A 12,949-nucleotide genomic window follows, 5' to 3' on the forward strand; every position below is an offset into this window, starting at 1 on the left:
ATACATGGGAACCTGTCTCCAAATTTTTTTTTTAAATTAGGTAATATAAAATAATAGTTGTAAATTATAAAAATAAACAATGATGAATTCTAGAGATAGAAATTAATTTTTGTCCATCTGGGCAGTGCAGGGCTGTTTCAGCATCTCTGCTGTTGTGAGTCTTGGATTTTTCTGTTTTATGCTCTCCTTATTTAACAGGAGCCATCACCACCATATTTCCAGTAAAAGAAAGGAAGACTAGGAAGGAAAGAGGAAACCCGCCCCTCCCCCCCACCCCCCCAGGGTTTCTCTGTGTTGCTCAGACTAGCCTGGAACTCACTTTGTAAATCAGGCTGGTCTCAAACTCAGAGGTCCACCTGCCTCAGGGATTAAAGGCATGTGCTGTCTCGCCCAGCTAGTTTTATGCTTTTTAAGACAAACTTATTAGATGTGTATGAGTGTTTTGCTGGCTTGTTTGTCTGTACTACGTGCATGCCTGATGCCTATGGAGGTCAGAAGAGGCCATCAGAACTGGAGTTATGGATGGTTGTGAGCCATCATGTGGAGTCTTCTTCAAGAACAGTAAATGCTCTTGACCACTTAGCCTACATTTTGTACTTTAAAGTTTTTATTCCTATTTATTTTATGAATATGAAGTTGGTAGTAATGATCCTTCTTTGAGTCCGTGTTCCCATCCCCCCACAGACAGGGTTTCTCTGTGTGGCTCTGGCTGTCCTAGAACTCACTCTGTAGACCAAGCTGGCCTCAAACTCACAGAGATCCACCTGCCTCTGCTTCCCAAGTGCTGAGATTAAAGACATGCCCACCACTGCCCAACTTTTATATATACTCTAAGCTAAAAGTTTGTTGATTTTATTGATTTTTTTCCTCCTCCCTTCTTGTCCCCTTTTCTCACCCCTCTTTCCTTTCTCTCTTCTTTCCTTCTTTGTTTCTGTTTCTTTGAGACTCTGTCTTATTTAGCTCAGTGTAGTTGCAGGTGATGCTGAATCCCTGTTCCTTCTGCCTTCACCTCAAGTGCTGCTGGTATCACAGGTGAACCCCCTTTCCTGGTTCTGCTGGTATCACAGGTGAACCCCCTTTCCTGGTTCTGCTGGTATCACAGGTGAACCCCCTTTCCTGGTTCCCTTTCCTGGTTCTGCTGGTATCACAGGTGAACCCCCTTTCCTGGTTCTGCTGGTATCACAGGTGAACCTCCTTTCCTGGTTTTGCTGTTTTTTTTTTTTTTTTTTCTCTAATCTTCATTGTTTCCTTCCTTCTGCTAGTTCTGCATTTTGTTTGCTTTTTTTTTCTTTTTTCCTGGTTCCTTAAGTCATCCAATTAGATTATTGATTTGAAAGCACACTTCTCTTTTTAAAAAAATTAACGGTTATTAGTATGTATGAGAATCCTGGTGTCACTGCACACTTGTGCAGGTCAGAGAGAACTTTGTGGTGTCCTTGAGAACTTGCATGGTCTGATGGCCCGGGCCTTTTTACCCACTGTCAGTTTGCTTGCTGTTGCTCTGATAAAAAGCATGACCAGAAGCAACTTTGGAAGGAAGAGTTTGTTTCATCTTACAGTTGTAGTCCATCCTGAAGGGAAGTCAGAGCAGGAGCTGGAACAGAAACCATGGAGGAGTGCTGCTTTCTGGCTTGCTTCCTTGGCTTGCTCAGTTTGCTTTCTTTGACAACCCAGGACACCTGCTCAGGGGTGTTAACCACTCACAGTGGACTGGGCCCTTTCATATCAATTATTAATCCAGAAAGTATCCCACACACTTTTCCTACAGGTCAGTATGATGTACACATTTTCTCAATGAGGTTTTCTCTTCTGAGATGACCCTACCTTGGGTTAAGCTACAAAAGTAACCAGCACACCAGCTGAACCTTTTCACCCCCAGCCCCTCTCTGCATTTTTTTAAATCATTGGTGTTTACATCTATGAAATTCCCTGAATATTGCTTTTGTCATATCTCATAGGTTTTCTTATGGAGTGCGTAGGTTTCATTCATCTAATTTCACCTGTCATTTGTTTATTTTATATTTATTATTGTTGTTATTATATGAGGCGAGGCCTCACTATGTAGCCCTGGAACATTGTGTAGATGAGGGTAGCCCGGAGCTTACAGAAATCTGTCTACAACTGCCCCACAAGCCTTCTGGGATTAAAGGATACACCACTACACCTGGCCTTTGTCATTTATTTTATGAACCATCAGTTGTTTAGCAGCATGTTATTTAATTTCTGTATATTTGTTACTTTCTAATTTTTCCTCCTGTGATTGATTTTTATTTTCTTTTCTCTGTGGATCAGAGAAGATCCTCTGCATGATTTGAGTCTTTTAAAATTTATTAAAACTTGGGGCTAGAGAGATGGCTCAGCATTTAAGAGCACTTATTCTTGCAAAGGATTTGGCTTTGGTTCCCAACACTCACATGTTGGTTCACAACCATGTGTAACTATAGTGCAGACCCAATGGCTTCCCCTGACCTGAAGGCATCAGGCACAAATGTGGTGCACACACATACATACACGCAAAACACTCATACACATCAAATTAAATAAATAAATCTAAAAAAAGAAATATAAAATTTATTAAAACTTGTTTTGTGGCCTGGATATATTTTGAAGAATATTATATCTTTACCTAAGAATTATCTATATTCTACCCTTGCTGTGTAGAGTGTTCTTTATGATGCCTAGTATATATATATAATTGGGTTAATTTATAGTTAAAAAAATCTTTATAGTATTACATAAACACTACTATTATGCATCTCTGTCCCTGCTTGTCCCCTTCTTTTTTTGAGTCAGGGTCTCACTATATATCCCTGGATAGACTGGATTCACTATGTAGACCAGGCTAGCCTTGAACTCACAGAAATCTATGTACCTCTACCTCTCAAGTGCAAGGGTTAAAAAGTTTGTGCCAACATGCCCTGTCCCTTTGTTATATACTGTCCAATATTACATTTTTATGCTTTATGCATTTTTCCTTTCAAATTATATAAAATAAGAGGTAGTACTTGGGGTATAGCTCATTGATAGAATGCTTATTTAGCATATATAGTTTCCTGGTTTTGCTCTCTAGCCTGGAAGCAAAATCCCATAATTTACTAACTATAAAGCCTCATATTGACCATTTCACCATACCTATAATGTTGATCATTTTAATGGAGTCAGTCTGTAAAAGTCTTAATAACTTTTTCTCCATTCTACTATCACACACTAGGCTCATCACAGTTAATTCATCTGGAAGTACTAAAGTAAAAGATGTTGAAACTGGACATTAAGGTCTAGACACCAGGCAAACACATGATATAAATAAATGTCCTCAACCTTCTGGCTCCTACAGACTTTTTTCCCCTCTTCTGTGGGGTTCCCCTGGCTCTGTCTAGTGTTTGGCTGTGGATCTCTGCGTCTGCTCCCATCAGTTGTGGGATGATGCCTCTGTGATGACAACTGGGCTGGGCACTGCTCTGTGAGTACAGCAGAGCATCCTTAGGAATCATTTCATTGGGTTTTTGTTTTTTGGCTGGTTTTTTTTTTTTTTTTTTTTGACAGTCAAGAGTCTCTGGGCTGTCTAGCCTCTGGTTCCTGGCCATCCAGGCATTGTCAGGCATGGGCTTCTCTCATGGCAGGGCTTCAAGTTGGGCCAGTCATTGTTGGCCATTCCCATAAGTTCTGCATTACCATTACCCCAGCACATCTTGCAGGCAGGACAGATTGTAGGTCAAAGGTTCTATGGCTGGGTTGGTGTCCCAGTCCCACTGCTGGAAGCCTTGCCTGGTTATAGAAGATGGCCAGTTCAGCCTCTATATCCCCCATTTCTGGGAGTCTTGTTAGGATCACTCTCAAAGGAGCCAGAGGGGTTGAGAACAAGGCCCACAGAATCAACTACGCAGGACTCGTAGAGGGTACAGCGATCGAAGCAACGAGCACGGACCTGTATAGATCTGAGCTAGGTCCTCGGTGTTGGTTGTGTAGCTTCATGTTCTTGTGGAACTCCTAACAGTGGGAGTGGGGGTGTGTCTTTGACTCTTCTGTCTGCTTTTGGGATCCTTTTCCTCCTCCCGAGTTGTCTCGTCCAGCCTTTATAGAAAGGTTTGTACCTAGTATCATTGTAACTTGTTATGCCATGTTTGATTGATATTCTGCTCTTTTTTTTTTTTTTTGAAGGGAAATGGAGGAGTGGAGGGAGGAGAAAATGTGGTCAGATGTAATAATGTATGAGAGAATAAAAATAAATAAGTATATATTTTTAAAATTGAATTTAAATACACGCATGCATTTAGGTATACAACAGATGTAGCACAAATATCAAATATCAAAAAAAAAGTTATAATTAATCTTTTTTTGAGACAGGGTTTCTCTGTGTGACCCTAGCTGTCCTGGAACTTGCTTTGTAGACCAGGCTGGCCTCAAACTTGCAGAGATCCACCTGCCTCTACCTCCCAAGTGCTGGGAGCAAAGGTTTGTGCCACCACTGCCTACCTCAAAATGATTCTTAATAATTAAAAAGATAAAAAGGGAATCCATTTTCACACAAGAATATGCACCAGCACAACATTTTGGTATTAGAATTCTATACTTTTTCAGCAGAAATCTGGTCTTCTACTTCAAGAAAGTCTCACCTGAAGTCTTTACCACATTGATTCAAAATACTCACATCTTCCTCCTTACTTAGGCAAAGCCTTAGTGTTATAGCAGAGTCCTTTATAGCTTGTAACCAATCACATAAGTCCTGCTCACTGTGTCTTCAGTATATATGCAGAACCTAAACATTTCTCACCACCTTTACTACTGATACCTTGTCCAAAGCTACTTTCTCGTCTGGTGTGATAATTTTTGTGTTGCTGTGACAAAATACTTGAAGGCTGGGTATGAAGGTGCACACCTTTAATCCCAGCACTAAAGAGGCCACCCTGGTCTGCATAGCCAGTTCTGGACCATTTCAGGCTACGTAGTAGAGACACAACGTAACATTCAACAACAAAATACTTGAGAGTCAGCCACAAAGGGAGAAAGGTTTGCTTTGGATCGCAGTTTTAGCTGTTTCAGTGCTGTATCAGGAGAGGGGGGGCCGGGGTTCTGCTAGATCCTTCAAAGGTGTGCTGCCAGTGACCTGACTTCCTAAAGGTTCCACCTCCTACCCCAGTAGTGCCCTCTAGGAAGTGGTCCATAAAGCCTTTAACACATGCACCTTTGGGGAACATTCCAGATTCAGGCTATACCATCTGCATCTACTGCAGCAGCCTCCTAACATATTCTTGCCCCATCCGCCACTTCTCATCTCCTAAATCACGTTTCAGCTTATCAGCCAGGGTGATAATTGTCTAACATAGGTTAAGTTACACTCTTGTGCTTATGTTTCAGTGCGTGTGTGGAGGACAGAGGTCAGTCTCAGGTGGTGTTCATCTGGCACTGTCCACTTTGTTTCTTGGGATAGGGTCTGTCACTGGCCTGAAGTTTGTCCAGTAGACTAAGCTGGCCGGCAAGTGAGCCCCAGGGGTCCATTTGTCTCTACTTCACCAACATGGAGATCATAAGCACATCACGGTGCCTGTCTTTTATATGTGGATTCTGGGGCCAGATTCAGGTCCTTAGCCTGTGTGCAAGTGCTTTGCTGACTGAGTTGTTGTCATGGGCTTACTTCTTTGTTTACAAGGAGTTTGTAAAAACAAACAAACAAAATCCAACATAACCCCCAAACCATCTATTAGTCAGGGTTCTCTAAAGATATTTAAAAAAAGAAAGAAGTCTGAACTCGTGATATACTTGAGGTAAGCCTGAATACCTCAACCTCCTGCCTCCACCTCTTGAATGCTAGGATTGTAAATATGTGCCGCCATGCCTGGCTCTGACCCTACTTCATTAATAATGCTTTGTTTTGTTTTTATTGAGACAGGGTTTCTCTGTGTAGCCCTGTCTTATCCTAGAACTCTCTTCAGACCAGGCTGGCCTCGAACTCACAGAGATCCACCTGCCTCTGCCTCCTGAGTGCTGGGACTAAAGGTGTGTGCCACCACTGCTCAGCTTTGTTTCTTGTGTGTAGGTGTCAGAGGACAGTCTTCAGTGGTTGGTTCTCTTCCTTCTCCGTGGGTGCTCAGGCTTGGTGTCTGTCAGATGGTTTTTCTCCCTGGCCATCCTCTTGGCCTGGACATTATTCCTTAGAACTAGTCACTGTTCTCCCCGGTTCACTGTTCTTAAATATAATACACCCAATTTCCACCTTGCAGTGTTTGCATTGACTGACTGCTTCAAAAACTTTGTAAAAACCTGGCTAACCCCCTTACTTCCTTCAAGTCTTCCCATATGTCATCATCTCGGTAAGGCCTACCTGGCATCTTTATTTAATAAATTTAATTTATTGATGAGGCATAATGACAAATGCTTATAATCCCAGTACTTAGAAGACAGAGGTAGGAGGATCAGGTATTCAAAGTCATCCATAGCTACATATAATGACGTCAAGGCCAGTCTGAGCTACATGAGACCATCTCTCAAAACAAAAAATAAAATGGTAACATGTTACTGGGTATATACCTATCATCCCAATAATAGGAGACTAAGGCAAGAGGACTTCAGATTAGAGGCCAGCCTGGGCAACAGTGAAATCTATCTAAACACACACACACACACACACACATAAACAAAAAAACCCAAAACAACAACAAAAGAAGAACCCCAAAAAGCCAACCAAACAAAACCAAACAGCAACAACAAAATTAATTAAAGGCAAGAGAAATGGCTGAGTGGGTAAAGTGGGTATTGCAACAATAGCTTGGAGACCGAGTTTGAACCCTGGCCCCATGGAAAAGTGGGAGGAAAGAACCACTTTCACTAAGCTATCCTCTGATCTCTCCATGCATGTCATGTCATGCAACCTGCCTCCCCATCATAATAATAATAATTAAAAAATTAGTTAACTGCATTTGGTTACTTCTACCGTGACACGAAGCCAAACCTAACTAAAGTTCAATAGTTGTCCTCTGAGTCCTGGGTGCAGGCTTCAGTTTCTCAAGTTCTCTTTATTACCATCAGGTAGGACTTATGGTATAGTATGTTCTTTTTTTTTTTTTTTTTTTTTTTTTGGTTTTTCGAGACAGGGTTTCTCTGTGTAGCTTTGCGCCTTTCCTGGAACTCACTTGGTAGCCCAGGCTGGCCTCGAACTCAGAGATCCGCCTGGCTCTGCCTCCCGAGTGCTGGGATTAAAGGCGTGCGCCACCACCGCCCAGCAGGTATAGTATGTTCTTAGTGACCATTGCCTGAAGTTAGTAAATATGAGATAGTTGAAAAATTTCTAGAATTATAAATACCCAGTATAGCAATATTTCTGGAATTTTATGCACAATCATTACTTTTCTTAGAAGTACACTGAACCAGAATTAAGCCCTTTCTGAAGATTGTAGGGCCATCCTGACTAAGATGATAGCCTCTTGTGTCTTGGGATGGTGAGATGGCTTAGCATGTAAAGGTGCCTGATGACCCGAGTTCAATCCCTAGGACCCACATGGTGGAAGGAGAATATAGTGACTTCCACATTCAAGCACCTTGCTGTGCACGTGGGCATACATACAAGAAATAAATATAATAAAATACAAAATTATTTTTTAAAACCTTGCTATCCTCAAAGGTCATCAGAATGTATGAGAGACTAAATGGCTTAGTCTAACTGGGGTTTTGGAGTTAGTAAGTGTGTTTTGTAGAATTTTTAGTTTTTCATTTTAGTACATCTGACTTTAGCAGATATTCTTTCTCTGCTTTTTTTCTTCTAGTCAGATTACTGATGAATCTGGCAAATTCAGCATGCAGTGTAGTGATGAAAGTGATAATAAATAGACTCTACATGGCTCTTCTGGGAATAAGACTTTGAATTTTGATATATGAACTCCTTATGTGGCCAGTCACTCTTTCACTTAACTTTTAGGGGTTAGTACTGTAATAATAGGTGCACAGTAAATGACCCTTTTAATCAATGACGTTCAAGGTTAGTCTCTTGGCAACTCATTCATAGGCCTTTCTGTGGTTCTTAGCCATATCTCAGGTAATGATTCTTTTTATTTATTTTATAATCTGAAGTGTTTTACATGTAAGTACTAGAGAAGGGTTGAGTAAAAGTTTTGCCCTGCCATAGGGTCTTATAATTCTCTTTGTTTGTTTGAGATAGCATATTATACAATCCAGACTGGCCTTGAACTTCCTGTGTAGCCATTCATGACCTTTAACTTCTGGTCCTTGGGTCTCTACCTTCTGAGTGCTGAGATCACATGTGCTATCATGCTTGGTACTGATAATCAAACCCAGCACTTTGTGTATGCCAGACAAGCCCTCTAACAATTGAGATACATCTCCAGTTCCCCCACCACCTCCAGCAGCGCTGGAGACTGAATCAGGGACCTTTCATATGCTAGACTGTACTCGACTATGAGCCACATCTCTAGTTCATGATTTGGTCTGATAAAGGGATTATAATAAAAATTACAAAATTTCTTTCAAGATCAAGATCATAAAAATATGATAAAGTGTTTGTGTGTGTTTTGAAATGGAGTCTCATTTAGCTAAAGTTGGCCTTAAACTTGCCCTGTAGATGAGGCTGTCCTTGAACTCCTGATCCTCCTATTTGTTGCCTCCTGAGTACTGACATTATAGTCAGGAATCACCCTGCCTAGTTATAAAGTGTATATTGTTTCTTTTCCTCCTGTAGGAAATACAGATGAAGAGGACTGCAATTGAAGCCTTTAATGAAACTATTAAAATATTTGAGGAGCAGTGTCATACCCAGGAACAACACAGTAAAGAATATATTGAGCGGTTTCGCAGAGAGGGGAATGAAAAGGAGATTGAACGGTGAGTGTACTTAATACCTCCAAGTGAGTAATGAAAGAAGACTTTTTTCTTTATTAGTAATTTCTGTCTTGTTTGTTTATACCCCCTCAAGTTGCACAGCTATGTTATATGGAACTGCTGGCTGTTCCCAGTAATGAATGGTACCAAATGGCATCTTTCTTTCTTATGTGTTTTCTCTTATCTGTGTAAATTCTTAATTCTTATCCATCCTGTAGGACTTAGGTTAGACATAACCTTTTCCAGAAAAGCCTTCCTCAATATCTCATTCCATTTAGGGGTGTTGTGTAAGTCTTTATACAGTGTCCGGTCCTGATCCCAGTGCAACATATTTCCATTCAAGTGCAAACTCATTAAGAATAGACATGGTGGTTTTTCCCCCCTGATATAGCCCAGCACCCCTGTCTGTCATAGTCACATTCTTATGGTACTAGCTGGGAATAGTGACACAGGTCTGTAATCTCAGCTGTGCCAGAGGCTGAGGTAAGTGCATTTCTTGAACCCAGGAATTTAAGACCAGCCTTGTAGCATAGTGAGACCCTGTCTCAAACAAACCCAACAAGATATTAGGACCCTGTTTATGCTTCTTGACCCTTCTGCTTCTGTTGTTATTTTAGCCTTAATATGTCCTATTTTCACAGAATTATGATGAATTATGATAAGTTGAAATCACGTCTTGGTGAGATTCATGATAGCAAAGTGCGTCTAGAACAGGACTTGAAGAAACAAGCTTTGGACAACCGGGAAATAGATAAAAAAATGAATAGCATCAAACCTGACCTGATCCAGCTGCGTAAAATCCGGGATCAGCACCTTGTGTGAGTAGTCTGGGGCTAGATGCTGAGGGACACACCAGCACCAGTTTATTACTGGAACTAGAAATGACATCAATGGGAGAAGAACTTGAAAACTAGACGGCAGTATGTAAGAATTTAGGAATGTGGTCCTGTAGTAGTAGGAGGTCCCAGAATGGCACAAACTAAGTCAGAATGTACTCTACTTTATGTACATACTTGGGAATGTGTACTCTACTTTATGTACATACTTGGGAATGTGTACTCTACTTTATGCACATACTTGGGAATGTGTACTCTACTTTATGTACATACTTGGGAATGTGTACTCTACTTTATGCACATACTTGGGAATGTGTACTCTACTTTATGCACATACTTGGGAATGTGTACTCTACTTTATGTACATACTTGGGAATGTGTACTCTACTTGATGCACATACTTGGGAATGTGTACTCTACTTTATGTACATACTTGGGAATGTGTATTCTACTTTATGCACATACTTGGGAATGTGTACTCTACTTTATGCACATACTTGGGAATGTGTACTCTACTTTATGCACATACTTGGGAATGTGTACTCTACTTGATGCACATACTTGGGAATGTGTACTCTACTTTATGCACATACTTGGGAATGTGTACTCTACTTTATGCACATACTTGGGAATGCTCAGACAAAACTAACAAAGTGTTGTAGAGTAAAAAGCACGTATTGGGGCTGGGGAGATGGTTCAGTGGTTAAGAGTACGTGCTGTTCTTCCAGAGGACCCTGGTTTGGTTCTCAGTACCCACATAGTGACTCACAACCTTCTGTAACTCCAGTTCTAAGGGATCTGATGCTCTCTTCTAAACTCTGTGAGTATTAGGCACATACATGATGCACAGACATACATGCAGGCAAAACAGTTATAAAATGATTCTAAAAAAATTAAAAGTATATGTTAATGTTTCCTTAAAACATAAAAATTAGTAACTGTAGTTTTATGGTAGAATCACAAAAGTAGAATTATTCCTTCAGGGTAAATTCTATAGATAAATAAATAGAATAGGTAGTTCTTTATTTTATTGCTTAAGAAATGAATTTGGTGTGTGGTGACACATGTCTGTGACCCCAGTACTCAGGAGGTAAAAGCAGTAGGACCCAGGAGTTCAAGGCCAGCCTCAGCTACATAGCAAGTTTTAGGCCAGCCCAGGCTACATGAGACCTGTTTTGTTTTTTTTTAAAGAAAGAAAGAAAAGAAAAAAAACGTGGTGCTGGCAAGATGACTCGGTGGGGAAAGGCCTTCAAGCCTGACAACCTGATTTCAGTCAGTGCCTGGCACCCACATGGTAGAAAGAAAAAACAAACTCCTGTAAATTGTTCTCTGACCTCCACTCAGGGCCATGCCTCCTCTCCCCGATGTAAAAAAGTACATCTCTATAAAAATGAAATTTCTTTTTAAATAAGAAAAGTGGTGGCTGGAGAGATGGCTCAGAGGTTAAGAACACTGGTTGCTCTTCCAAAGGTCCTGAGTTCAAATCCCAGCAACCACATGGTGGCTCACAACCATCTATATGCCTTGTTCTGGCGAGTAGGCATACATGCAGACAGAACACTGCATACATAATAAATACAAAAATCTCAAAAAAAGTATGCATAGTAGGTACTTAAGAGCCTTTGAGTAGTGAAAACCAATGCTTTTTAACATTTTTCTTTATTTTTATTTTATGAGTATTTTGCACCACCACCACCCCCAGCCAGTAGTGCACATCTTTAACCCCAGCCAGCATTCAGAAGGCAGAGGCAGGTAGATCTCTGTGTGTTTGAGACCAGCCAGGGCTACATAGTGAGACCCTGTCTCAAAACAAAAAGCAACGAAAAAAACCCATCACTTTGGAAACTAAGGAGCACAAGGTTCTTTTTTCTTACCTCTTGATTGCTATCATTAGCTACTTCTTTGGTTCTTAGTCATTGATTTTTAAAAGTTAATTAATTAAAGTATTTTAAGTTAGCACATAAATAGATGGGTTCTTGCCATTTGCAATTCCAGAAAACTCAAAAGTGTCTTTGACAGTAATATTCTAGTTGACTGTCAACAGACTTTGCATCTTAAAACTTTGTTCTTGTCCTCCATTCAGGGTGCCTTGTGTGCAGCAGCACCCTTTTGTGTTACCCCACATTCCTGCAGGCAGCCTACTGTTTGCCCTGTGCCCCTCTTGAGCTCTTTCCAGCTTCATCCTCTTCTTAGTCTTAGACGTTCGATCATACAGTCAATTGGAACTTTACAATGGATGTTATATATATTTGCCCTGTCTTGCTAAGTGAGGCAAGGGCAAGGAAATGATGTGCTATTATCATTCCTATATATCTTAAGGTGAGTTCTTATGTGAGAAGGCAGGCAGCTTTGTTAGTGGAACATGGACCAAAACTGTTTCTTCTTTTGTTTCCTGGCTTTTCAGAGGTATCCTAACTTTCTTCCTAGAAGGAACACCTCCATCTAAGGAGGTTGGGTGTTCAAAGTAACTGGGGGCATTTGAGGAGATGACTTAGTGAAGGAGAGCTTGTATAACCGTGAGACCTGAGTTTCAGTTCCCAGCACCCACACAAAAGGTAGATATGGCCACACATATTGATAAAAACAGTTCTGGGAGGCAGAGACAGGTGGATCCTGGGAGTATGCTGAATACCAGTCTTAATGAAAGGGTGAGCTTTCGTTTTAGTGAGGGACCCTGTCTTAAGGGAATAGAGGAAGACATCTGTTATCCTACCTAGCTTCTCTGCTTGCTTGTGTACCCATTCACACACATACCACACACACTCCCACAAAACCAATTACCCACCCCCCACACCCATACAGATTCACCCACCCACACATACACCTACTCACGCACATACCACCACCACCACCAGAGAGACATTGAGAAAGGAGGAAAATGAGGACTCAGGAGAAATTGTGGTGTGATTTACTAAATTTATGTTGCTTACCCAGTGTGATTATCTCTTAATAAAGAGATTATTTTCTTTAAGCAAAGAAAATGTTGGTGCTAAGGATGTTAGAGAAAGGTATGTGGATGTGCTGGTGCAAGCGGGGGGGGGGGGGGGGGGGGGGGGGTAGGATGGTTAAGGGATAAAATGAGAAAGCCAGCTCCACTAAGGGTCAGAAATGAAATCCAGGTTAAGGAAGGGCAAGTCTTCCTGAGAAAGTCTTCAGAAATACACCTTTTAGATCTTTAAACACTTAGCTGTGATACAGGCTATATAAATACTTGGGGTCAGTTACAGATACTAAGGTGATCCTAGATCGTGAAGATTTTCTTAAAAATATCCCACCAGTAAATATTT

General features: G+C 40.9%; 1 protein-coding gene across 2 annotated transcripts in view; it reads left to right on the top strand.

Annotated features, from left to right (window-relative positions):
* Positions 1-12,949, top strand: part of Pik3r3 (phosphoinositide-3-kinase regulatory subunit 3) — a 92,310-nt gene that overhangs the window by 66,640 nt on the left and 12,721 nt on the right. For both annotated transcript variants that reach the window (XM_016005123.3, XM_006986583.4), the window contains exons 7-8: positions 8,687-8,829; positions 9,468-9,644. In XM_016005123.3, the coding sequence (XP_015860609.1) occupies positions 8,687-8,829; positions 9,468-9,644 (320 nt within the window). The remainder of the gene's footprint in view (positions 1-8,686; positions 8,830-9,467; positions 9,645-12,949) is intronic.

Source organism: Peromyscus maniculatus, chromosome 2 (assembly GCF_049852395.1).
Source record: "Peromyscus maniculatus bairdii isolate BWxNUB_F1_BW_parent chromosome 2, HU_Pman_BW_mat_3.1, whole genome shotgun sequence".
NCBI classification, from domain to species: domain Eukaryota; kingdom Metazoa; phylum Chordata; class Mammalia; order Rodentia; family Cricetidae; genus Peromyscus; species Peromyscus maniculatus.